We start from the raw sequence: 23,574 nt of genomic DNA on the forward strand, positions 1-23,574 counted from the left end.
TGTCTGTTCATGGAGATTACGTGAGCATCAAATGAATGTAGCCATTTTTTTACAGGAATGTAGCCACAGGTCAGAATCACTTCTCTCTAATTAAATAATGCCACACGGTCCTCATTCGGCCTTAGGCTCAGGCATAAAAGCGTTGCTCAATTCAGCGCCAGATGACTTAAGTGACATTTATTGAAGGGAAAAAGTTTGAGATTGTAACTGAAAATACTTCAATATTCAAAAGTAAGCTTTGTCTCCAGCATTCAAAACACTTTTTCTGGCATTTTTCATTTTTTATAAATAGGAAACATGCAGGAATATAATTGGTTAATGAAGCTCAACTTTTCATGAAATTAATGCAGATACAGAGAATAAATAAGGTAGAAGCTATTTTATTTTTTATATACATTTATTTTCCAAAATATTTACTTGCCCATTTATGGATTAAAGAAAATCTGCAACTGCAGGCAACTTTACCGAACATCACCCACAGATGCAAAGTTTAATAAAAAAAAAAAAAAAAAAAGGAAGCATCAATTAAATGGTTATTGCTCACATACCAGTAATAAAATAACGGCAACTATTGACGCTATTTGCTTTTATCAATACACTAGACCTATAGAAGCAGTACAAAAGAAATATGCAAGTAGTATACACAATAACACATACATAACAAAAAAAAAAATGTGTTTATTATTAGAAACACATTCATTAGTCCCTGCATCCAGGATCTGCAAATTAGTTAGTCATAATCTGGCATTCTGTGCATCAGTTGTCACTTTAATCCCTTTACATGTCCATTTATAAAATAACCATTAGTAGATTAGTAGATTACACGGACAAAATTTGTTCCACACTAAATACAGATATTAATGGAAATCTCAGGGCCCCTTTGGCTAATTCTTGGTCCCACTCTAGTCAGGCAGTTTGCTAAAAAAAAAAAATTTAAATTTAACTTCATGAAACATTATTCATCACACCACAGTTTATTTTAGGCTTTAGCTGTTAGCAATACTGTGTTTCACTGTGTGCAAACCGGGCACAGTATATTGATTCTCAAACTGTTTGTTGTGTGTCAGACAGCGTCGGGCTGTTCAAGGTGTCTCTGTGTGGGGACTACATCTCACAGATCCAGTTTTGCGTAGCGGTACAGTCCTCATCGTTCCAGTCTCCATTCCCTGTTGAACGCTGCCTGAACTCCACACAGTCCTGGTTCCTCCCACTATAGCTGTTGGGCTGGCCGGAGCCCCAGTACCTGCAGGGGCAAGGAAAACATCCTATGTTAGAATACATGATGCTTTACCACTGGGTGAATGAAGTCAACGCTGCAAAGACTTTTTATTATTGTGCGGTTGGTTTCGTACGATATGGTCAGGTCTGTCCCATCCACCCATTTCCAATGGCCTTCCACTCCTTCATCTGTCAGTCCAATCCAGACCTCTTTCCCACCGCCAACCATGCCGTTAAGGAAGCTCTGTGAGGGAAGAGACACTGGTTAGTCATCGGGAAACAAATTCTGCACTAATCAGCATCAGAATTTGAATATTGGCGAATAGAGGAAACATCAGAGTTAGAGACTAGCTAATTAAAACACTAGAGGATTTCAAAGCTATACTTTCTTCCCCTTAAGACGATTGGTGTGGTGTCAATAGCTATAAATAAATAAATAAATAAAGCAGCTGCCTTGATTGATTGATTGATTGATTGATTGATTGATTGATTGATTGATTGATTGATTGATTGATTGATTGATTGATTGATTGATTGATTGATTGATTGATGCAGATACACACCATTTCTTCTGGGCTTTTAACGATTGCCAGGTCTGCTCCTTTGGATTGACAGTAATCTCTGCTCAATTTCCAGGTCTTCTTACTCGCAGAAGAGAAGTAGCAGCTGTTCTGAAACTTCCTCCAGCCACTGGGGCAAGTCTTTGCTGCTATTGTAATGTACAAAATATTCGTAGATTTAGGTTAGTATACATACACTGCGCAAGAGGTGAATTTTGAGCTGATGTTAGGTAGCTTTTTTCGCTTGCCTTTGAGAGTTGCGTTCAGAATGGTGATTTGCTCCAGCAGCTGGTCTCTCTCTGTAGTCAGGTTGTTGTTTTTCGACTTCAGCATGTTTCTCTCTGCCGTTACATTCCTGAAACTGCTTTCAAGATCGTTCTTTTCTTTCACTAATGCCGTATAGGAAGCCTGCAATTCATCTTCTGCTTTTTTAACTATATCATAACTGGCCTGCAGAGTGTCCTTCGCTATTGTCAGGTTCCGGTGGCTGCTTTCTATCTTGTCTTTCTCACTGGTAGTGAAGTTCAATTTGTCCTGCCAGTGTTCTACTTTCTGAATCAACTCATTGTAACTGAGCTGCAGCCGCTCCCTTGATCTGGTTACATTATTGAATTTGTTCTGTAAGTTGTCCCTTTCTTTGGTCACTGAGCTGTGACTGGCTTTTAATTCATCTCTGATTTTGACGAGCGCATTATATTGATTTTGTAACAAGGTTTTCTGTGTAGTCAAGGCATTGATATTAGTCTGCAGCTGACTATTGGTGGTGTTGAGCTGTTGTATCTGTTTATTTAAAGCAGCGTTACTGGTCTGTAACTGACTGTTGGTACCTTTAAGCTGGGCTACCTCTTCTTTCAATAAATTGTTGTTGGTTTGTATTTGTTGTTTTATTTTCGAGAAGTAATCGTTACTTTGTTTGAACCGGTCACGATCGGCTTCAACAGCCTTTTTGTCTTCTTGCAGGGTCTTCAGGTTCTGTTGCACGGTCTCTTTCTCCTTAATCATGGCTTGCAACTTGTGGTCATCGTCCTGCTTTACATTTTGGTCTGCCGAGGAGAAGCAATGGTGTGTGAAACAATGGTTTTACTACAGCACGTGGAAACCTCAATGCAAGGCTAACAGCAAAGACAGAAAGGTTGACTCACAGTAGACACCTTGGCCTATGACCGCAGCAACCAGGAGAATAGACAGCAGCCCCAGGCAAACTGTTGCAACCTTGAAGGGATTGTTTCTCAATGCATAAACTAAGACACAGCAAAAAAAGAGGAAAAAATGGGCAAACAGAAACTTAAAATTGACGAAGTGATATAAGGAACTTGTGGTTGTCCTGAATCCTGGTAACAGAACATTAATTTCAAGCAAAAACATTGAAATAAACAACTTCTCCTCAAAATAACAGTTGTCTTATGCCAACATAAATTGCATCCTGAGTTTTTCCCCATACTTTCATCATGTCTTAACGTCATGGCCCGTTGTAACTCTCTATCTATCTGTGAAGCTTCTGTACCACAGCGAAACGCTCTGTAAGCACACATGATGAAGGCATGAAAACTGCTGCCTTTGAGTTAATTATTAGCAATCATTTCCATTTCAAGCCAGGAGTTTGGTGGAGAAGTCCAATTCGCTTTGATTTTAGATTAGACTTTTTTTACTATCTGACAACTCCCAAGGGAAATGTTTGCCTCTTGCAGAGTTCCTGTGCTTCGTACAATAAATGGTCTCCCCGTTGGCTATAAAAACACAACATCCTGTTTAGGGAAATATTTGATGGAACAACTTCTGGATACAACCTGGCGCTTAAAGCACGGTGGGAAAATGTTTGTTTCAAGTATTATTTTCAGTGTTCATTATCTTTGCTCAACAGAAATCTGATGTTTTTAGTACCTCCTTAAAACACAGTTTGTGAAATAGTCATGAAATTACTATTTTTAAACACTGAGATTTGAATGTCATTAAATATCATGTCTATTTAAAAGGCCGTGTTTGACCCAAACCAGAATTTACAAAAAAAAAAAAAAAACTAAAGGGGGACTTAAACGCTAATGTTTGAAAAATGGACACAAATTAATTATTACATTTCTTGACTATTTGAACAACTTCTGTGAAACTGTGTCGGGCTTATTCACTAAATTCTTTGCAATAATTTTACTGACAGACGTTTGTTCAACCTGACTGATTTCACTCAGACTAAAAAATACTTAAAATACTCAACATGTGGATGCAAAGACACATTATGTACTGTGTGTGAATAAGCAGCCATTTGCCAAGGTGATAGTTTGTTAATGCTCATGTAATTCACCTGCCTGATAGTCTTCACCTATTAGGTGTTGAATATGCCAGCAAAGAAACTTATTTCTATCTTGCAGTGAATTTCTGTTACTTAGAACGAGGAAATTAACTTTAACTTATTTTATCTGATACCTGACTTGTGGATTGGGCTGCCATCACCAAAAAACTGCTTGTAAGCAATTTTACAGTCATCCATGTCCATGTTTGTCACTCCGGAGGCATGGTACTCAACACTCATCTTTGCATCTGCGTTATGAGCTGGAAGTTTATCAGCAAAAACAACAGCATTAGTATCTGAAAATGTCAGCTTAGTTTTTTTTTTTTTTTTTTTTTTTTAAAGTTATTACGATATTTTAATTATTTGATAACAGAAATGTGAAATATGAATTAAATTGAGCTTACCCTTCCTTGTTTGGAAATGTGAAGAGGCTTGTTTTAAGCAGAGACGACTTAAGACGAACCTACAACCTTGCAATCTGAAAATAAATCTGAAATGATTTTACACTTGTACCTTGAGGGGTTGGTTAATAGGTGGAGCGAGAATCGTCTTCCTTCCTTGAATGTAACTCTGGAGATGGATGGTCTTCCAACACAGATCTCAACCATGCAGAACAGAAAATGAAGCGCTGCAGAAAACTGCAGTTCCTCAAATGGCAACTTGAGGCTGACTCCAAGAGTGCGTCAAACCTCTCAGACACGCATTAACAACACATGTTTATGACCTTGACTCAAAGGGGGGCCATCACAGTTTGACTTTTACCATTTTTGAATTAGTCGGGGGTTATGTTATACTGAGTCAGGCACAGCCAGGTGCTCTAAGGGTGATGTCTCACAGGGTTTGTCAGTCTTTATATGTGGCCAGTGAGCTCGGCAATGGTGGTGGATTGCTTTCTAATCAAAAGCTGGGAAATTGGATTGTTTCATTTTAATCAAATGCACCTTAATCTCAACGTCGAGTAATTAGCAAAGTCAGTGTGTGTAAAGGCCATGAAAAAAATGTTCCATTTCCCAACCATGAATTCAATTTGTACAAATATGAGGAAGAAGAGATTTCACAAAACTCGAAATGCTGATAATGTAGTTTTCATAAAGTCTGAGTCAGGTCATTTGTTCAAGCTTCATTCTAACAACTGTTAAAAAAAAAAAAAACATATCCTTTAAATACAAAATATACTTTTAAATGCAAAATTTATCTTATTAGCTTATTAGCTCCCTGTGTCTGCTTGGGTTTTCTCCAGGTACTCCGGTTTCTTCCCACCTACAAAGACATGCTCGTTAGGCTGATTGGTGACTATAAAGTGACCCTAGGTGTGAGTGTGAATAGTTGATTGTCTCTGTGTTAACCCTGCAATAGACTGGAGACCTGTCCAGGGTGTACCCAGATGGCAGCTGTGATAGGCTCAAGCAGCCCCCACTGCCCTAATGAGGATAAGCAGAAGATGAAGATGAGAAGTGATGAGATTTATCTTAAAGCAATGGTCTTGCAGGCAGATCATTTTAATTACCGTTTTAAAGTGAAATCCAAGTTTTTGACTGACTGAATTTTAGTTTATTACTTAGTCCTCCCATCCAACTTCTGCATGAATCTCGAGCCACAGAAATGTTTAATCTAAATAAAGTCAATCTCAAGCATACATCAGAGCTCTTAACAGAAAAAATGCATATTTGCACAAACGCTGGGGCAACATGTCTTGTTGCTATGTAGGTCAACTGACACGGCCTCTGAGCTACACCCTCCTATTATCTCAGATGAGCAGTTGTATTGATAAAATCAGTTACAATGCCAAAAAGTGCCACATAAAGGGCAATACAACATGTGAGAACAGTCTTTTCTTCAGCGTCATGTTTATTGTGCTAAGTAACACAACAAAATTCTGTGCAATATAGGTCCAAAATGCCAATTGAAATAAAAAAAATTAAATCATATAAAAGCACCACACATTATCTAAAACAGGGATGTTCAATGTTTTCCAGGCCAAGGACCCCAAACTGATGGAAAGATTAAGTAGGCCTAGTGCTATTTATAAACATACATTATTATTATCATTTTGCATTCAATATTAAGCTATTCAAATAATACATGGGTCCAAATATATTTTAACAGTAAGGTGGTTGTGCAGGTAAATTTTGGGGGAAAATTTAAAAAATATATAAAAATGTTTTGTGACCCCCCTGCAGTAACTTCACGGACCCCCTGCTGAACGCCTATGATCTGAACATTAACTTTAGGAGCTGCAATTACCCATCACATTATCCACAAACTACACACAAAGTTAAAATAGAAATAAATTAATTAGAAAACACTCATCCCTTTCAGTGAAGGTAATGGATGGGGTATGAACTCTGCATTTTGAACTCTGCATGAACATAACATGTACCGTGCTCTGATTTTGAAGTTTGCATCACTCCTATGATATCGTATACCAGCTGGTCTCTTCACTGAATGACCCATAGCACCCTTATACCTACAGGGTTTCATCACTTATTGCACGTGTTCATGGTCTTATTTTGCCAGTGTTCAAAATTTAGATAACTAAAACTAGTTTAGATTCAGTAAAAGGAAATAATGTTGTTTATAAAAGCAACTCACAAGTCAAACTCACTGACACGCTCCCCCTCTACCCCTCTACCCCTTACTCATTTTCTCTGAGAGTTACAGGAAGTTACAACACACTACCGCCAGAACTGGAAAAAGGAAGGAAGCTCAGTGTTATGCCATCAGCAAAAGTGGTGGGGGTGGTTAGGATTAGTTAGCGGCAACAAGATGAATCTGATCTTTAGTTTTTGTTCTTTATTCAAACGGGGCACTGTGGAGGTGGTGTGAGAAGCAGCTCTGGATCCCCTCAGTATCCTCCCTGTATCCTCCTCTTTGGATCCCCTCTATATCCATGGCTGAGCTGTGAGCTCTATGGCTGCCCACTGCTCGCCTCACAAGTTTGCTCACGTGGATGAATCGAATGCAGAGAAGCAATTTCTTTTGTGTGTGTACACACTGTGGTGGGGCAAATAAAGCTGATTTAATTTGGCGTGGATGACCACCTGACAAACACACAACGACGTACAGTCCTCTGGTTACACACCAAAGGAGAGACAGCATTTGTGCAAGCGATGGCAATAGTATGTAGATGGGTATAGATCTTTATATATTTCCATGATGGCTACATGAAACCAAATCCAACCAGATCCAATAAATATGTGAAAACAAACAAGCCAATGTCATTATACACGTAAGGCTTGTAAAGGAGGCATTGAGCATTTTAATAGATGACTGATGCTTGATTCTGTAGTGGTGATGATGTCTGACCCTGTAGAAAATCCACTCCTTTAAGGACTGTAATGCTCCTGGCAGCAAACTCGAGAACTTTCTGTCCCAGTGCATTGCCAACTCCACAATGACGACTGACGCCTGAGGAGGAGGAGCAGACAGTTCAACCACAACTTACAGGGCAATGAAGGCAAGTCAGCAGTTAGTTTCCCACATGTTTATGTGCACAGCAACGGGTTACCTAGAACTATTGAAGTTTCCTAGCTACAAGGGTAGGTCTAATGTTAGAGTTAGACTTCCCCTCCTCAAGTGTCACTCTATGGGCTTTTAACGGCACAAGCTGCCTTTTAGTATTCAGTGCTGCGTGTGTTCCCATTATCAGAAAGTACCTCCTAGACTGTGAAGACACCCCTTGGTCCAATAAATAAACTTTTAGCAGAAGCACTTCTAACTCTGTATGACCTTATTTTTAGCTGCTAATCATATGTATATGAAACTTATGCCATAACCTGACATGCACCTCCCCAGAACCTTAACTAGGTCATAACACACCGTCTTCTCAGTATTCTCTGTGTTCTGTGCTGCAGTTATGCCAGTGAAAGTAACTGTTTATCCACATTTATCAACTTGAACAGGTTGTGTAGTCTGAAGTGAAACTCAACACATCTGGCCAGTTGACCAGTGTCAAAACGACTTAACAATATAGACACACCAGCGCACAGGTATAAATGCTAGGCTCTGTATAAATTATGCTTTACTCCATGAACTGTCATTTAAAGGGGACATCAGATGCTCATTTGTTTTGTGACTTAATTGAATATCTATTTCTCTGGTTACAAATTCCCAAATCCCTTGTGTCAAAAAAAAAAAAAGCCCTCTTCACAGAGAGACGTTTTGGTGCGACCCCCCTCCCTCCTGAGCATAGGCTCCTGTTAGTCCAGTCACCCCTGCTCCAGTTAACCATTCAGTGTACTGATATAATATGACATCATGGTGCTCTAAAACCACACCAGTCCATCTATTCACACCGGCGTTGAACCCAGAAGACATTTCTAAATGTTTGGCGAACTTACTGCTAGCTCGAAATGAACGTGATGTTTACTTCTGTAAAGTTTATCATGAACATATTTAGTGTAAAGATGCCTGTGAGTCTGTGAGTCCAAGCACAGAGCCGCTTACATGTCATAACCGCTTCACTGTCGTATCCAATGCTTGCTGACACGAAATGTGACTCTGTTGGCGTCGTCGCTACCTGCATACAGGGCAAGGAAGAGAAGTCTGAAACTGTGTAGGGACAGGTCTCAGGGGCAGGCTTTTTGCTCAGAACAAATGATCTACGTCACCAATCAGTCATATTTGTAATCTCTCACTGAATGACACATTTTCTCTCTCAGGAAGCTCAACACAAACTGCCAGCATGGATTTGTATCAGCTTTTCTGAGCTGGCAGACCTGCTAAATTTAGAAAAAAGCTCCAAAAGAGAGAATCACATATGATGTCCCATTTAAATAGACATAAATGAATTGAATGAATAAAGTCATTTGGTAAAAATACGTAGTAGTACTGACTCATTCATTTATTTACATTCATCGTTCCTTTTTTATTTCTGGATTATCTTCAAAGCCATATTTATTTGTTTGCCTTTTTGGTATTAACTCGCTGTTATCGGTTCTCTGTGTCTGTAGCATTTCCTATTTTTTTTCTTATCTTCATATGAGGTTGGATATAGAGGAATACTATTGACTGACGAGGCTTTTTATCACAGTGGCATTCAAGTCAGCACAGTGGTTTCGAGAAAAAATGTAGACCATATTTAGAAGTTTGAGTATATGACGCAGAGGTTTCCTACAGATTCACTAGAATACAAACTGTCAATCTTCCCACATTGCAATAAACTGGTTATTGTCAGCGGGACATTTTTGTGTTGGTTTACTGGGGAAGAAAAGTGTAATCGATGTTTGCCTCAGTTGTACATGTACCCGGTGACTTCTTGTAAAACCCTTCAATGTCTCCCACATCTGTGGATCAATCGTCCGCTGTAGAAGTAGCGCAAACACAGCACAATGACTGGGAGGAGGCCCATCACCCACCAGCTCATGGCTCATGGCTCATGACGATAAAACATATAACTGCCAGAGGAAAGATAAGTCGCCTTATGTATCATAAGGAAGTACAACACAGCAGAACTCAAAAAGAACGCTACTCTGAAACATGAGAAAAAAAGAAATCTATTAAGAAAAAGGAAAAGAAAAGTCCTGTTTTTATTGCAATTTAAAATGTGCATGCCTGTCATTGCTGTATAAAGCAGAACACTCTCAGGGTGATGTCTCAAAGCTCTGAAGGCTGTGTCTGGTACCATCTCCATTGGCTCATCATAAAATATCCTCTGTACTGCTGATCATGTTACTGTTTCTGTCTTCTCTGTTTGGTTTCATAACTTTTAAAGAGGGCATATACAAAACCCCCTCTCTGTTGTAGAGTAATTGAGAAAAAGACTATTTACTAGTTTCTGAGCTGTTTTGCTCAGAATGGATGTATCCAGTCAAGTCATTCATGTTTACTATTGGCATGTCCAAAACAGGACGCGACAGATTTGTAAATGCTTTTGCACACAACAGATATTGGGCCTAGATAAATAAACTAAAAAGATGACAATTAAAATTTATACATGTTAATTTGACTTTGACTGACACGTCAAGTCAGTATCAAAGAAGTTGAGAACTGGACTTAAAACTGATTCCTCCAATAACAGCATCTCAGAATCCTACAATCAAAGGATCTATTATTATTATAAATGATAATATATAAGATGATTAATTTTATATAAACTACCTGTGGCATTATATGAGAGTAGTCGATAAACATATGTTATATAGTGCAGGATTATCAATGTATATACTTGTGGATCTGAACCAATAAAATACAAAATAAATAAATGGAAGAGTTCGGATTTTTGTATTTTTCTCAATCATAATAATATTTTTGATAATCAGGTTAGGTATAATAGAGAATTTTTTTTAAGAAATAAAAGTAAGTGATAAAACGTTTATCTAAAGAGAGAGAGTTTAAAAATAATGATGGCTGATGATGACAGCGTAGAAGACTGACAGTCTTTTTACGCTGTCATCATCAGTTCATGCTCACCAACTCTATCACCACCTGGTGCTGCTAAGGACAAGGACTCATCCCGAATGAACAGTACATTATCAGTCAGAGGCTCCAATCTGAAGGTGCGAAATGGGATTGCAACTTCTTGGAGACAGAGGTTAGGACAGAATTATAAATTGATGGCAGATTATATCTCAGTCCACCTTCTCTGTTCAGAGAACGTTGTCCAGTCTAACACAGATGGCTTCCTTTACTCCTCTTTCAGACCGATATGCTAAGATCATTGCTGTCTTCAAATGAGTGTCCTTTGTCATTCAAACGGTTTTGACTAACTGAGGCAAGGCTGCTTCACACAAGCAGACATCTGGGGAATAGAATTAAGCAAGAGCTTGAGATCTAATGTGAGTGTGTTTAAGCAACAACAAAAAGCTAATGCGCAATAATCCATGACAGGTATAACTGCGTAATCAACAGTTTCCAAAATTAAGCACTTTCTGGAAGTACTTCCCTCAAGATTTTGAAAGACACCGCAGACAGACATGCAAATTAGACTATTTGATATATTAAATATGTTCGAACATGCAGTCATCATTGACTTGTCAATATGCCCAGATAGGCCCATATCCACATGAGAAGATGTTGTAGTAAAACACTCAAACCCCACAGTACATTACAATTACAAGGCTTTTAAGGGTGGAACTGTAGTGTATTAGAAAGGATGTGGTGATGTGTGACACATTCCAGTTCTGGGGAAACTTTCAGTATTGTGTTCAATTCGTCATTGTGTTTCATGCCTGTGCCTGTCAGGACAGTCTTGAAAATTCCCTTCTAATTTTTTGAGAGGTTGATCCTGTAGTGATGATGGCTGACCCTGTAGAAAATCCATTCCATTAAGGACTGTGTTGCTCCCGGCGTGACGTACCCATTGGTGACTCCTACGCAACGGAACCCCAGGCGCTGGTAGAGCCGGTGTGCTGCCGGGTTGTACGCTGTGGTCCCCAGAAACACAGAAGAATATCCGTGACTGGCAGCAAACTCAATAACTTTCTGTCCCAGCGCACTGCCAACTCCACAATGCCGATGGTTCCGGGCAACAGACATTCGCTGCAGCTCGACCACAACCCCTGACTCATCCTGCTGGATGAGTGCTGCTACGACACCCACAACTCTTCCCTGCAGTACGGCTACCCACATATAGGAACCTGTCATAAACACAAAGTGACATTTTTAAAACTTTGTTCATTTGAACACTTCATTGCATCTCATTTGCATTTTTGAACAAAAGTCAAATACCAACCACTTCACAAATTCAAATATTTTTCACACATTCAGTGGATGACAAAAGCCTAACTGACCTCCCCAGTTTACCCCATCTCCCTCTAGCAATATTCAGGTCAGCTGTTAACCTTTGCTATTTTCCTAGTTTCAAAGAAAACTGTGTTCAGATTGGTAAACCTTGATATTCTTTAGTGCTCATTGTGCTTAAAATCCAAAATGACTGTAGAATCTGGATAGACTTGTCTGTCGCATTAGCTAAACAAAATTTTAGCACCAATGCTAACTCTTACGCTACATTGTACATTTTCAGCTATTCAATCATGTGAAAGATGAACACATTAAGCTACCTGGTCCAAACTTGTGTGGACAAAGTAAGGCTCAATTGTAGCTCATCTCTTTTTATCGTCTTTACATAAAGCTGCATTTTGGAGATTAATCCTGATCATCAAAACATCTTGTTGACATTTAACCAAAGGGGATTTCCTTTATTTCCAGTATACCAGCCATATGTCCAAATCCTTTCCTGGAATGATTAAACAGGAAATGATGCAAAGGTTTTGTGACTTCACGCTTTAAACACTACTTCATTGACATTTTACTTGGGTGTGTCAGTTCCGCATGTACCTGGTGATTTCATGTAAAACCTCTCAATGTCTCCCATGTCTGTGCTCATGGCTTTCCTCAGGTACCCGTGGATCACGCGTCTGCTGTAGAAGTAGCGCAAACTCAACACAATAACTGGGAGAAGCCCTATCACCCACCAGCTCATGGTGACGGTAAAGCATATAACTGCCAGAGGAAAGACAAGGTGGATTGTGTCAGTGTAAAGGAAATGTACAAAATAGGCACAGAAGAGAACAACACACAAAAAAAAAAACTTAAAATCGAACAATACATTAAAAAATAAATAAATAAACATTAATACACATAAAAGAAGAAAATGTCTTCTCTGTAGGAATAAAGAAACTTTTTTATTGTCACAGAACTCCAAGCAGAAGCACAAGCCAAATTATTCATGAAGCCATCTTACCTGTCATTGCTGTATAAAGCAGAACACTCTCAGGGTGATGTCTCAAAGCTCTGAAGGCTGTGTCTGGTACCATCTCCATGAGTCCTTCATAAAAAATCTGCTGGACTGCTGGTTGGTCTGCAGGCTCAAATTCACGAACAACAGTCTGTGTATTTTGTTCTTTTTTTGTGTCTTTTTCCCCCATATCAATTTTTTTCTTTTACAAAACTCCGATGCTGCTTGCGCTAAATGTAGGTGTACTACAAGTAGTCTTGCGTCAACTGCTCACAACTTCCCTGTCATCTATACTGCGCAAGAGTTTTACTGCATCATTTGTCTTGAGGACAAAAAAAAAGAAAAACGAGAAAGGCAGGTTCCAACAAAGCTACAGATTATTGTATCAGATTGTTAGCGTATGTGTCGGACTGACTCCCTACAGATAACTTGCCAAGCACTTGTTTGGCCACTTCTTATCAATAGAGGCCTAAGACAAGGCATGCATTGGAGCAAGAGCACAAGTATTCACTTCCTCCACCCTTAGACGAGAGGTCTGTTTCAGAAAGCAGAAAGTTTGGACAGAATAAGATGTTCTTCTGAAAGCAGAATTGATGTTGGATTCATCAGTTTTTATTATTATTATCATTATTATTATTATTATTATTATTATTATTATTATTATTATTATTATTATTATTATTATTATTATCATTATTATTATTATTATTATTTGTTTTTTAAACCATACAGGAAACCATACAGGCACCATAGTGCTGCTCCTTGGCAGCACTAACTTCTGACTTGGCAACACAACTATTGATGTAGGGCTAATTCATGTATGCGCTTCCATTAAAGATCAGATTTAATCGCTACACATTTGATTTGTTTGATTGAAAATGTTTAAGAGGAATCTCACCTGAACTGAGGCAATCTTTCAACACCTCTCACTGAGCACAACAAAGAGCATGCACAAACACAAACTGTTTCTGTGTTGGCTCGAGGCTTAAGATTGAGCAACTAAAGACACTGTTTATCCATGAGCACTAGAAAGGGATGGAGCTTATATTGTGCATCATTTTACCATACTGAATGAATGCAGTATGGACAACAGGAGGAGAGGGACTGGGAGGAAGGAGGGAAACTGGTGGGGAGTGACTCACTCATAGTCCGAGAACCCTCGGAAGGTCTGTTGAGAATTAAAAAGAATCTCTGTACATCAGACAAGACCAAACATGCCAAATGTGACATGAGGGTGGGATCAGTTGGATTCTATATTTAACTGCAATGACGCGTTTTCGTTGTGATACATGTGAAATGAAGCTGAGAGAAATACTGGAGTGGAGGAAGGTGGCAATGAAAGCCTGAAATAAGTGTAGGAGACCTAAAAAATGGAAGGACATTCAGGCCTATTTTAACTTTTCACTGAACTGTTTACAATGTCTTTTAAATACGTCACTGTCTGCTTTGAAAACCGCCATCGGCACAATTTAACAGCGAAAGCAGAAATATACATTCCTAATAATATTAATACTACAAGGACAGTGAATTGAAATAAACAGAAATAAATTTCTCAGGACTGTCAGACAAGATCACAGTAATAAGGGAAAAAACCAACCTTGCACAATAGTACAGAATCGCAAACACACCCACTCACACTCTATCTTCATCTCTCCTTCCATTTCTTCAATAAACTGTAGATACAAGCGCATTGCCTCCCACTCACAAACACTTACTTTCCCCATGATGTGATCTGTATCATCTCCACTTTATTCTTATTATCAAATCCTATTGTTCTACTACATTCTCTTTCGTCTGTAGCATTTACGCAAAATGCCTAATTAAAATAATCCAGTTAAAGTCCACTGACACACCATCTGAAAATAGCTAACAGAATGTTTTGTTTTGTTTGCAACCTTGTGGATTAGCTTTTTTTTTTTTTTTTCCGACTTGAACATAGTATTTATATTTTATATTTACGTCAGTGAATTTTTTATATTTTTATATTCAAGTCGGTGTTCTACTGGGAAACATCTGGACCTGGCATTCATGTGGATGTTACGTAGACACATACCACCCACCTAGACCAGACCACACACCCCCACCCCATAGCAATGACACTCCTTGATGGCAGCAGCCTGACACAGAAACCACACACAAAAACAATTCAAAAAATATGACAAAAAGTTTAAACATGGCCTCCAAAGTCACTGTATCCTAAACTGATCAAGTATCTGTGGGATGATCTATAGGAAACAAAGGCCCCCACTGACAACATTCTGTTACCAGACATCACAGGACAGGAGGATGGTCATAATGTAATGTCTGATCAGTGTATTCATGGGGGAGTTAGGCACCACCAAGATAGTACACTGAGATTCCCTTCAGGAAACCTATGCCTGAGAGGTTTTACCACTATTTTTATACAGCCATTTGTGTGGAATTGGAGCTAAAAGTTCTCAGCAGAGTTCTCGTTTAACACAAGAGATTAAATGAGCTAATTATTGAATTGAAAGCTATGGCTGCCCCACTTCCAGTGTTTATGCAAAGCTTCATTCCCAGCATAAAGTATTCATACCAGGAATACATCAGAATGCCCTGACCTCATTCAAGCCCCTCTCCTGATTGGCTGTTTCATGATGCAGCTGCAATATCTCAGACTAGACTTTAATTGAGTTAAGTGCAACAGCATCTCGGATTCACAGAGGTTTTCTGTCAGTTAGTCTTTTCATCATCTCGTGGCGCTCGGCAAAAAATATTTGCTGCTTTTCATCCTCCGTGCCAATTGATTTCAAGGTCAGACCAACTGAAGAGTTCTCAGGGCGGGATGAGTTTCTTGTCAGTCTGTGAAGACACACGAAGCCTCTGACAGAATTTCCACACTTTGATCCTCAACTATTGATCCTCCAGACACATTCGGGTATTTCCTTCTCATTTGTTTATGCTGCTGTTGGTGCTGGTGACATGAGTTTCTGACCTAATTTAGCTGGTGACTCAGTTAACTCAAAAGGCACCCACAGCTAAAGCTGCTTATAGGAGGCGCATTTTCTTTATGCAGTAAAATGTGAATCATGCAAACTGTGTTGCCATAAAACCTTCCCACAGAGGATGTAAATACTCCATCATTTACACGGAAAAGATTAGCTTGAGCAGCCCGCACCTGAGGAGGAACATTAGTTTGCCAAAACTCAGAAACAGCTTCCTGATCTTCTTGTATGTTTACCTGTAAAGAAGAGTGAATGATATTTAGCATCCACATGACTGATACAGAAAAAAGGCTCCTTGTTTTCTTTTTCTTCAAATCAAACAAACAAAACCTGATAAGTTTACATATAAGTATACACACACACATGTACATATGCACATATGTACCCACGAACAGAAGTATTTACATACATATGTCTACACATGCACAGTTCTCAATCAAAAACAGGCACCAGACAGATGGAAAAAAGTATTTATTGTGGGAGAAAGTTTGGACCTGACATATTAAACATGAGACTTCCAGTTCAAGTTGTGGTCAATGATTACCCCTAAAGATGTTCACTCAGAAACTCTTTCCAGCTTAGCACTGTCAATCTTACTTCAGTTGATGTTTACAGTTCATTATCGGATTATCCAAAAAATCATATATTATCACATATTGTTTTTTTTTGTTTTGTTTTTTGTTGCCACCACTTAAGCTTAAGCAAAAACAATACAATTCAATATATTACAGACACTGCACATGTCATTGATGGTCCTAGAATTGTACCTTGCGGTACCCCATATGTAATGTGTGTGAGTGTGGACACCAATCTGAACAAACTGCAAACTCAATGTAGCTTTTTATCATTTTTTTTTTTTTTTTTTTTATCCAGACACTCTTCAAATGTCTTTTTTTGTCAGCTCCTAAACAAAAGGCTAACCTAAGCCGCGTCCCTCTGCAATTGTTCTCTACAACCATATAAGATTTCACTTGAGAATTATAACTGCTCTGCTCCGACTGCAAAGGAGAAGAGAGGACTGCACCAAAGCCAGGACGAGCCAGCTTCTTTAGAGCAGCAGCAGATTTCTCGCTTACACTGCAGGGAAAAACTGTCCTTGTTATGTATGTTAGTGAGCGCTGCCCTGAGTCACATTCCAAGTCATGCTGATCAGTTTGTGCTGAGTGGGCTTCGATGTGGAGGCCTCTCTTCTAGTCCGTCATTTGCCTGTTCCCCCGCCATGCCTCCAGTCAAGTTATGTTTGCTGCTGTTTCCACTACTTCCTGGTGAGAATTAGTCACCTTCAAACTGTCTACAGTGCAACCAGAATGCAATACATAACTCTAGCAAGTTGACTTAGAGTAATACTGATGCTGTTTTATTGTAACCGAAGTGCTAAACCGAGTGTCTGACAACACAGCTCAGTATTGCAGTCCATATTAATCTACATTAATAAGAAACAAGACACTAATTAGTGGTGGAAAGAATAAGTATGCAATATTAATCAGATTCAATTTCCTGTTTGTATCTTTGAATTCATTGCTTTCTTTTTTTGAATGGGTAGATGTGCCTGTTACTGCAGACAGTGAATGTGCTTTTCTACTATTGTACTACGGCTTGGCTTACACTTTCAGACCCAGATCCCTGAACAAGACAAAGACTGCTAAATTATTTATCAGAAATGTCTCTATGCACATCTCTATGCTCCATCTTACAAAAAAAAGGAATGAGTGGCTACAGAAGTTTTGCTAAAAATCTCCAAATTACATTCATTGGAAAAGATGTGAAGAGATTGAATAAGGAAACCAAAGAGCATCAGAGAGATGATTAAATGACTGTTGGTTATGTCGCTGAGGCAACACTTCAGGGACTTGGCCAATCATTACTGGCAGGATAGAACTGAACGTCCTGGATGGTGACAGAGGAGCAGGAAGAGGTGGGAAGGTTGCAATATGAAGTTTCATTCTGCGCTGCAGGACGCCCAAGACAGGTCATGAGACAAAAGACAAGCAGAGAGGCTCCACGTGAGCAACAGAAAACGTGGACCAAGAGACAAACAGAAGGAAGGTGTGTTAAATTGTGTTATGCACTGAGCGTGTGACAGTTTGAATCAGGGACGCACGGAGGCACGTTAGGGCACAGAGTAGTGGGAACCGCGGGTAGGAGGACACATTTATTGGTTCTGTATCATGATTATACGAGATAGAGAGATCAGACATGCCCACCCCCAAGTTTCCGGAAATATTCGCTGAGCTTTTCAGCCTCCGGCAGTTATTAACAGTGGCCAAGATCTTTTTCGGTGCGACAAACCACTGCTTCCTCTCCAGCATGAAATATATTCACACAGGAAGAGCTCAGTTGAACACCTCTGTAAACTCACTTGGAGAAGAAATGTGTGATTGATTTGAAGTGAAGCTGTCTCTCTATGTCACAGATGTCATCGGCTGATAGGTGGGGTACACCCTGGCACCCCAGGTTTTCAGTCTATGGCAGGGTAAACACAGAGAGACAGACAACCATTCACACTCACACCTACGGCCAATTTAGAATCACCAATGAACCTAACAAGCAAGTCTTTGGAGGTGGGAGGAAACTGGAGCACCCGGAGAGAACCCACACAGACACAGGGAGAACATCCAAACTCCACACAGAAAACATTCAAAAACCAGACCTTCTTGCTGTGAGGTATCAGTGCTAACCACGACACCGCTGCACTGCCCACATTTAAGATTTCTTTAGAGATTTCTTTAAGATTACTTTTTTGTGTTTTAACACATAATGTAAAACAGACTGACTGGGCAGAAACTGGAATCATTTCTACAATTTCTTCTGTATCAAAGTAATGCAGTGACAATTTTTTTTTTTTTTTTAACAAAATACTGAGTTATTATACATATTGCAGGCCACAGTGTCACTCAGTTTAACTTCCTGTTTTGTGCAAAAGTTCACATTTACTCACAGAAGAGTGTGTTTTTTTTCCCCAAAATACTTTCTATGGAAATGACACATACTGTCCTCTCAATAGTTATTTTTAAACAGACATTAATGTTCCACTAATAATCAGAACAGAAGTGTTTGACTTGATGAGAAGGAGTTTTAGTACTTGGCGCTGTCGAAACGTTCTTACTTTAAAATGAAATATGGCTCCCCCTCCTGTCACTCTCCTGGCACAGTTAAACGGCTGAATTTGCATGGACACTTGGAGTCACACTTAATAAGAAAAATATTCCAACCAGAATAAAACTGCCTCATGTGACCACTTCAGTCAGAGCAGACTGACCTGATAAGAAGGAATTTTCAATCAGTTGGTCAATAATTTGTTCAATATAAAAATATTAACTCCCAATAACACTTTGGATCTGATGGATTCTCTCTGGCTGGAATCAGTCAAATCATGGTGCCAGCAAAACAAAGCTGGAATACATGTGGACAGCAAAGTTGATAACGTGGAAACCTCCTGGTTATCTTCTTGTACTGAATGAAATTAAATCAAAAAAACAACAAAAGAGGAGTTATTCATAGGAACCTTGGACAAATCAATACAAAATCATTAGTACAACAGAAAAATAAGACAATTAAATGTATTCTTCAAAATGTCAGATCTGTCCCATCTAAACCTCTCGATGATTTGATTTGACAACTGATCATTAGATTGATCTGTTTAGTTTGACTGAAATGTGACGCCACAATGATGAATATGTCAGTTTAAATGAGTCTACGCCACCCAGTCATAGTAACTATCACATTCCTCGAAGCAGGGGCTGAGGAGGAGGACTGGCAGCAATCTTCCACTCTATTACTATTGTACATTACTCCAGTCTTCCAGGCTGGATTATTGTAGTGGTTGTCCAAATAAATCTTTAAAAAGCAAGAGCACTTACAGGAATTAGCAATAGAGATCATTACTCCAGTTTTAGCTTCTCTTCACTGGCTTCCTTTAAAATCTAGACTTGAATTTAAAATCCTCCTCCTTACCTACAAAGCCCTGAAAGGCCCAGCTCCACTACCATCTCAAAGTGCAGGTCTACTTGTGGTTCCTAGAGTTTCAAAAAGTAGAGTGGGAGGTAGAGTTTGGGTTCAGGAGTCAGACACCGTCTCTACTTTTAAGGTCAGGCTTGAGACTTTCCTTTCCGACAAAGCTTATAGTTAGAGCTGGACTTAACTTACACAAAAAGTTTTTCCTTGACACCATTTACTTAAGTCTTGCTCTGGAGGTTTCAGGCCCTGATATGAATAAAATTGAATATGCCTCAAAACTTCAGATCAAAATGATCAGATTAAAGATTTAAACACAAAAAATGTTTTTAAGCGTTTAGCATTTCTGGGTAAATTAAAGGAGGAATGTTCAGGGATTAAATGACGCTTTGACAGGAATCTATTCGACCTTTAGCGTAAAACATTGTTACATCCCCTCAGCTTGAGAGCTTCCAAGGCGCTCGTACAAACCTCTTCCTCACTAAGCTTGTGTCAGAAGGCACCATGACGTGAAAGCTGTGGAGCTTTGGGCGTTAAAGATCACGTCAGACTTACAGTAGCCAATTGTTTCACTGTTGTTCCATGGGTTTGCCAGTCCACAGCACTCAGTATCCGGTGAAAGTATTCAGTGAGGTGGGAAATAGAAAGGTGAGCTGTTATATGACCACTGCTATGTTTTGACAAACGGAACAGAGGTGTTTCTCTCTCCTGTTCTGTCTTTTTTTTTTCTTTTCTGACAGCCAGTGCTTCATACTCCTGTCTACATATTTTCAGACCCACATCGTGTAAATGGTTCACATACTGAGCTCAGTCTATTCACCTTACACTTGTCGTTATCCCTCTTTTCCCTGCGTCTCCCGGCAGCTTGCACTCTCTTTACTCCATTGTTTTCTCTCTCCCTCCCCCTGACAGTCTGTCTGTCATCTCACTTTAAATGACAACCTGACACATGATGTCACAATCCATCCGAGGCATCTGTATGCGAGTGCGTCCATCTGTTTGTTGTGTGGAGGAGCTTATTTGTGGTACACTCAGCCCCCTGTGTGGACTGTTTTACTTGCGCACATCAATATTTTTTTATTTTTTTGTAAAACGGTAGAATATTGTAAAAATAAAAAGTGTATTTGCAGGGGGAATTGGATCACAGCAAAGTTCATGACGCACTCGTCTCCCCAGAAGAACTAAAATATACATATTAGCATAGCTTGGAAAACATGCAGATATTTCGGGGCCACTTGTTTGAGTCTGTTGTGAGTCTGCCTGAAGGGGTGTGTGTGTGTGTGTGGGCATGCATTTGCGTGGATCCCGCTCGTGTGATGTGATGAGAAACGTCTGTCTCCCAGTGGGCCTCTCTTAAGTCGTACCAGCAACGCCAAATGCTGCCAACGAGGGTGCATTCGCACGTGTGTGCGCGCACACTTAAGCCGTCCAAATGTTCTCAGCTGAAAAGGGATCCAAGTACATGACTCAAACGTCACACCTCTTCTGTTGCTATCTTTCTGTCTCCCTCTCTTTCACACAAACTCTCATTTTCATCTCATTCAGTCAACAGAGCTCTGTTTTCCACCTCACACTGGCGTCAGTGACTTTTCAGCTTTTTCAGTCATTTGGTCGCGCACGCACATGCTGAGCAATAGTCTGTGCTCATTTTCTATTTGGGCACGAGGTTTCCACTATATTGTCTGGCATGATCACAAACGTCTGCCTTTAATAACATCCTTCATCAGATTGTTACTATAACGTGAAGAAAAAGCATAATTGAGATTCTGTCTGTTGGTCTGGATTGTGTAGTGGTGCAGCGTTACCAATATACATCTGCATGTATAATATCTGCATATTTCCATGCATATTTTGCTCCCTTGCGTATCTTATATGCACATTAGAGAAACAACAACATTCAGGCTTTATGGTTTCAAACCAGTTTTTTTCTTTACCTCGACACAGCAACTGGCTTTTGTTTTGATCTCTTTGACAGGAAGCTATTCTGATTCCTACCAGCGGTGAAGAGGGACAAAAGGGAGTAAGAGGGGATTCAGGGGATTTTTTTTGTTTGTTTGATTTTGCAGAGAAGAAGAAGAAACTGCAAAAGAGACGTGAATAATGAAAATAATTAAAGGAAATTTTAGTATAACAAAATGTAAAAACTGCACATAGAATGCATTAAGTCACAGGCTCTGAGAAAACAGATGTGCACCGGAATATGACACATTTGTGGTTAACTCGAGTGTGGGGGGAAAAAAACATGAAGCAGAGCAGCTTGTCAGCTCATGTTGGGAGTTACTGAGAAGAGGAACCAAACATAAGTGTCGAAGTGAGAGGAGAAGAGCAGAGGACATGACGTCAGGGATGCTTTAGAAAAACAGGGAATGTGTGACTAAAGGACGCAAAGACCTTGTCACAGAAAACGAGAGAGACGTTCGGTTTATTTCATATAGTGATGCGAGAGGTGGCGTGGATTCAGCTCCTCAGCACACTCCCAAAATAAGAGGGACATGCAAATTGCGTATGCACGTGAGAAAATGCGAAGGTGCACGCTGGTGAATATGAATGTGTGGAAGATAGAGAAGGAAAGAGGGAAGAGGGCCCAGCAGGTGGAGAGAAGTGTGACAAAGTAGTGACGCACTTGAGCTAGTGCAGAGAAACCGGCGCCCTCCCCATTTCTGTGTTGCTTGTCTTCTGAATAAAATCAGTCATTAATATTCATCCATTCAACATGCTGTAGCTTCTGCGTGCACATTTGCGTCCCGCCTCTCCACCTCGCTCACAGCGTGCTCGATTGTGTCCTATCTGATGGTTGAGTGACATGGACACCGTCCAATCAGACCCACGCGCTTGATGCGTACTCTAGGAAGAAGGTGCGTCATGGAATTTTTCTGCCAGACAAAAGCTTGGAGACCAATGGGAACGTTAAGGATGTGCTCTGCTCGTTTCATCCATATATAGACATGACAAGCTGTGACTCCAGTATCGGAGCTCCGTGCCATACACTGTGGTCTGTGTGTGTTTGCAGTGGGACTTTTATATGTAACAGCTTTGTGAGTGCACAGAAACAAGTTTGGCACAGACGTACTACTGCACAAAGTGAAAATTAAGGAAGAATTTGGTCCCATACCAGAAATTTAAGCCACGTTGCTATTATTTTTATTGAAGCTTATTAAATCATGTGGGAGCGGAGCATGTGTTGTCCCTTTATCTAATTTTCTTAACTACCTGCTGGTGCCAAAACAAAAAAATCAACTGGTCCTCATTAACAGTTACAAATGAAGAAATACATGAGCTAGTAGTGATGCCATGTAAGACAAACAAATCATCCACCTGCTGTGCAGCTGCCTGAGCTCTTAATGGCTCTTTTAAGCAGTTGTCTTCTCCTGTATTGTGAACGCGAATCACAGGACAGATGCACACGCACAGGCAAACGCTTGTCCTTTGTTTATGGAGTATTTATGGTGATAAATGCATGAAAGAGATTTTAAGAAATACAAAAGATCTTTTGAGAAATTTAATTTTCACTGAAACATTCTTTGTAATTTTCTGTAATTTCATTCCTTCACTGCAGCTACTTTCTACTCAGTGAATACAATAGTCTGTGTTTTCTCCAAAACAAGTTTTGGACCAAGTTGACTCCTCATAGAACCCAGATGATTAATTATTTTGTCTTTTCTTATCCTTAGAACTTTCCTGTGATGTCACCAGTCAGTCAAAGCTTTCAAGTGTCAGTTACTCAGCATCAGAATAACTGGAATTAGATGTTCATGTCCCCCAGTCAGGAGACAATGATGGTCTCCTGGCTTTTTTATTTATTTATTTTTTAATTTTTATTCTAGACCAGTATTGAAGGTGACTGCCTGAAGTGTTGGCTCACGTTGGCTAAAGGGCTGGCCACTCTCCTGACAACCAGCACATATGAAGGAACCT

General features: G+C 39.7%; 2 protein-coding genes across 3 annotated transcripts; both read right to left on the bottom strand.

Annotated features, from left to right (window-relative positions):
- Window positions 1-364: 364 nt before the first annotated feature.
- On the bottom strand, window positions 365-4,721 carry LOC125004524 (CD209 antigen-like). Of its 2 annotated transcripts, none has more exons than XM_047579171.1 (7): window positions 4,467-4,721; window positions 4,197-4,322; window positions 2,921-3,019; window positions 2,027-2,821; window positions 1,782-1,924; window positions 1,353-1,462; window positions 365-1,243 (listed from the first exon to the last, which is right to left on the bottom strand). In XM_047579171.1, exons 2-7 carry the CDS (start codon window positions 4,300-4,302, stop codon window positions 1,105-1,107), a joined length of 1,392 nt encoding a protein of 463 aa, XP_047435127.1. In that variant the 5' UTR covers window positions 4,303-4,322; window positions 4,467-4,721; the 3' UTR covers window positions 365-1,104. The 2 variants fall into 2 exon arrangements, with proteins under 2 accessions (XP_047435127.1, XP_047435126.1); XM_047579170.1 differs by having other exon boundaries at window positions 1,782-1,927; window positions 4,467-4,716.
- A 4,839-nt stretch (window positions 4,722-9,560) lies between these two features.
- LOC125004525 (N-acetylaspartate synthetase-like) lies at window positions 9,561-13,040 on the bottom strand. The gene is made up of 3 exons (XM_047579172.1): window positions 12,746-13,040; window positions 12,340-12,504; window positions 9,561-11,639 (listed from the first exon to the last, which is right to left on the bottom strand). Exons 1-3 carry the CDS (start codon window positions 12,927-12,929, stop codon window positions 11,266-11,268), a joined length of 723 nt encoding a protein of 240 aa, XP_047435128.1. The 5' UTR covers window positions 12,930-13,040; the 3' UTR covers window positions 9,561-11,265.
- Window positions 13,041-23,574: the final 10,534 nt, after the last annotated feature.

The sequence above is a fragment of the Mugil cephalus genome, chromosome 2 (assembly GCF_022458985.1).
Source record: "Mugil cephalus isolate CIBA_MC_2020 chromosome 2, CIBA_Mcephalus_1.1, whole genome shotgun sequence".
In the NCBI taxonomy this organism is placed as follows: domain Eukaryota; kingdom Metazoa; phylum Chordata; class Actinopteri; order Mugiliformes; family Mugilidae; genus Mugil; species Mugil cephalus.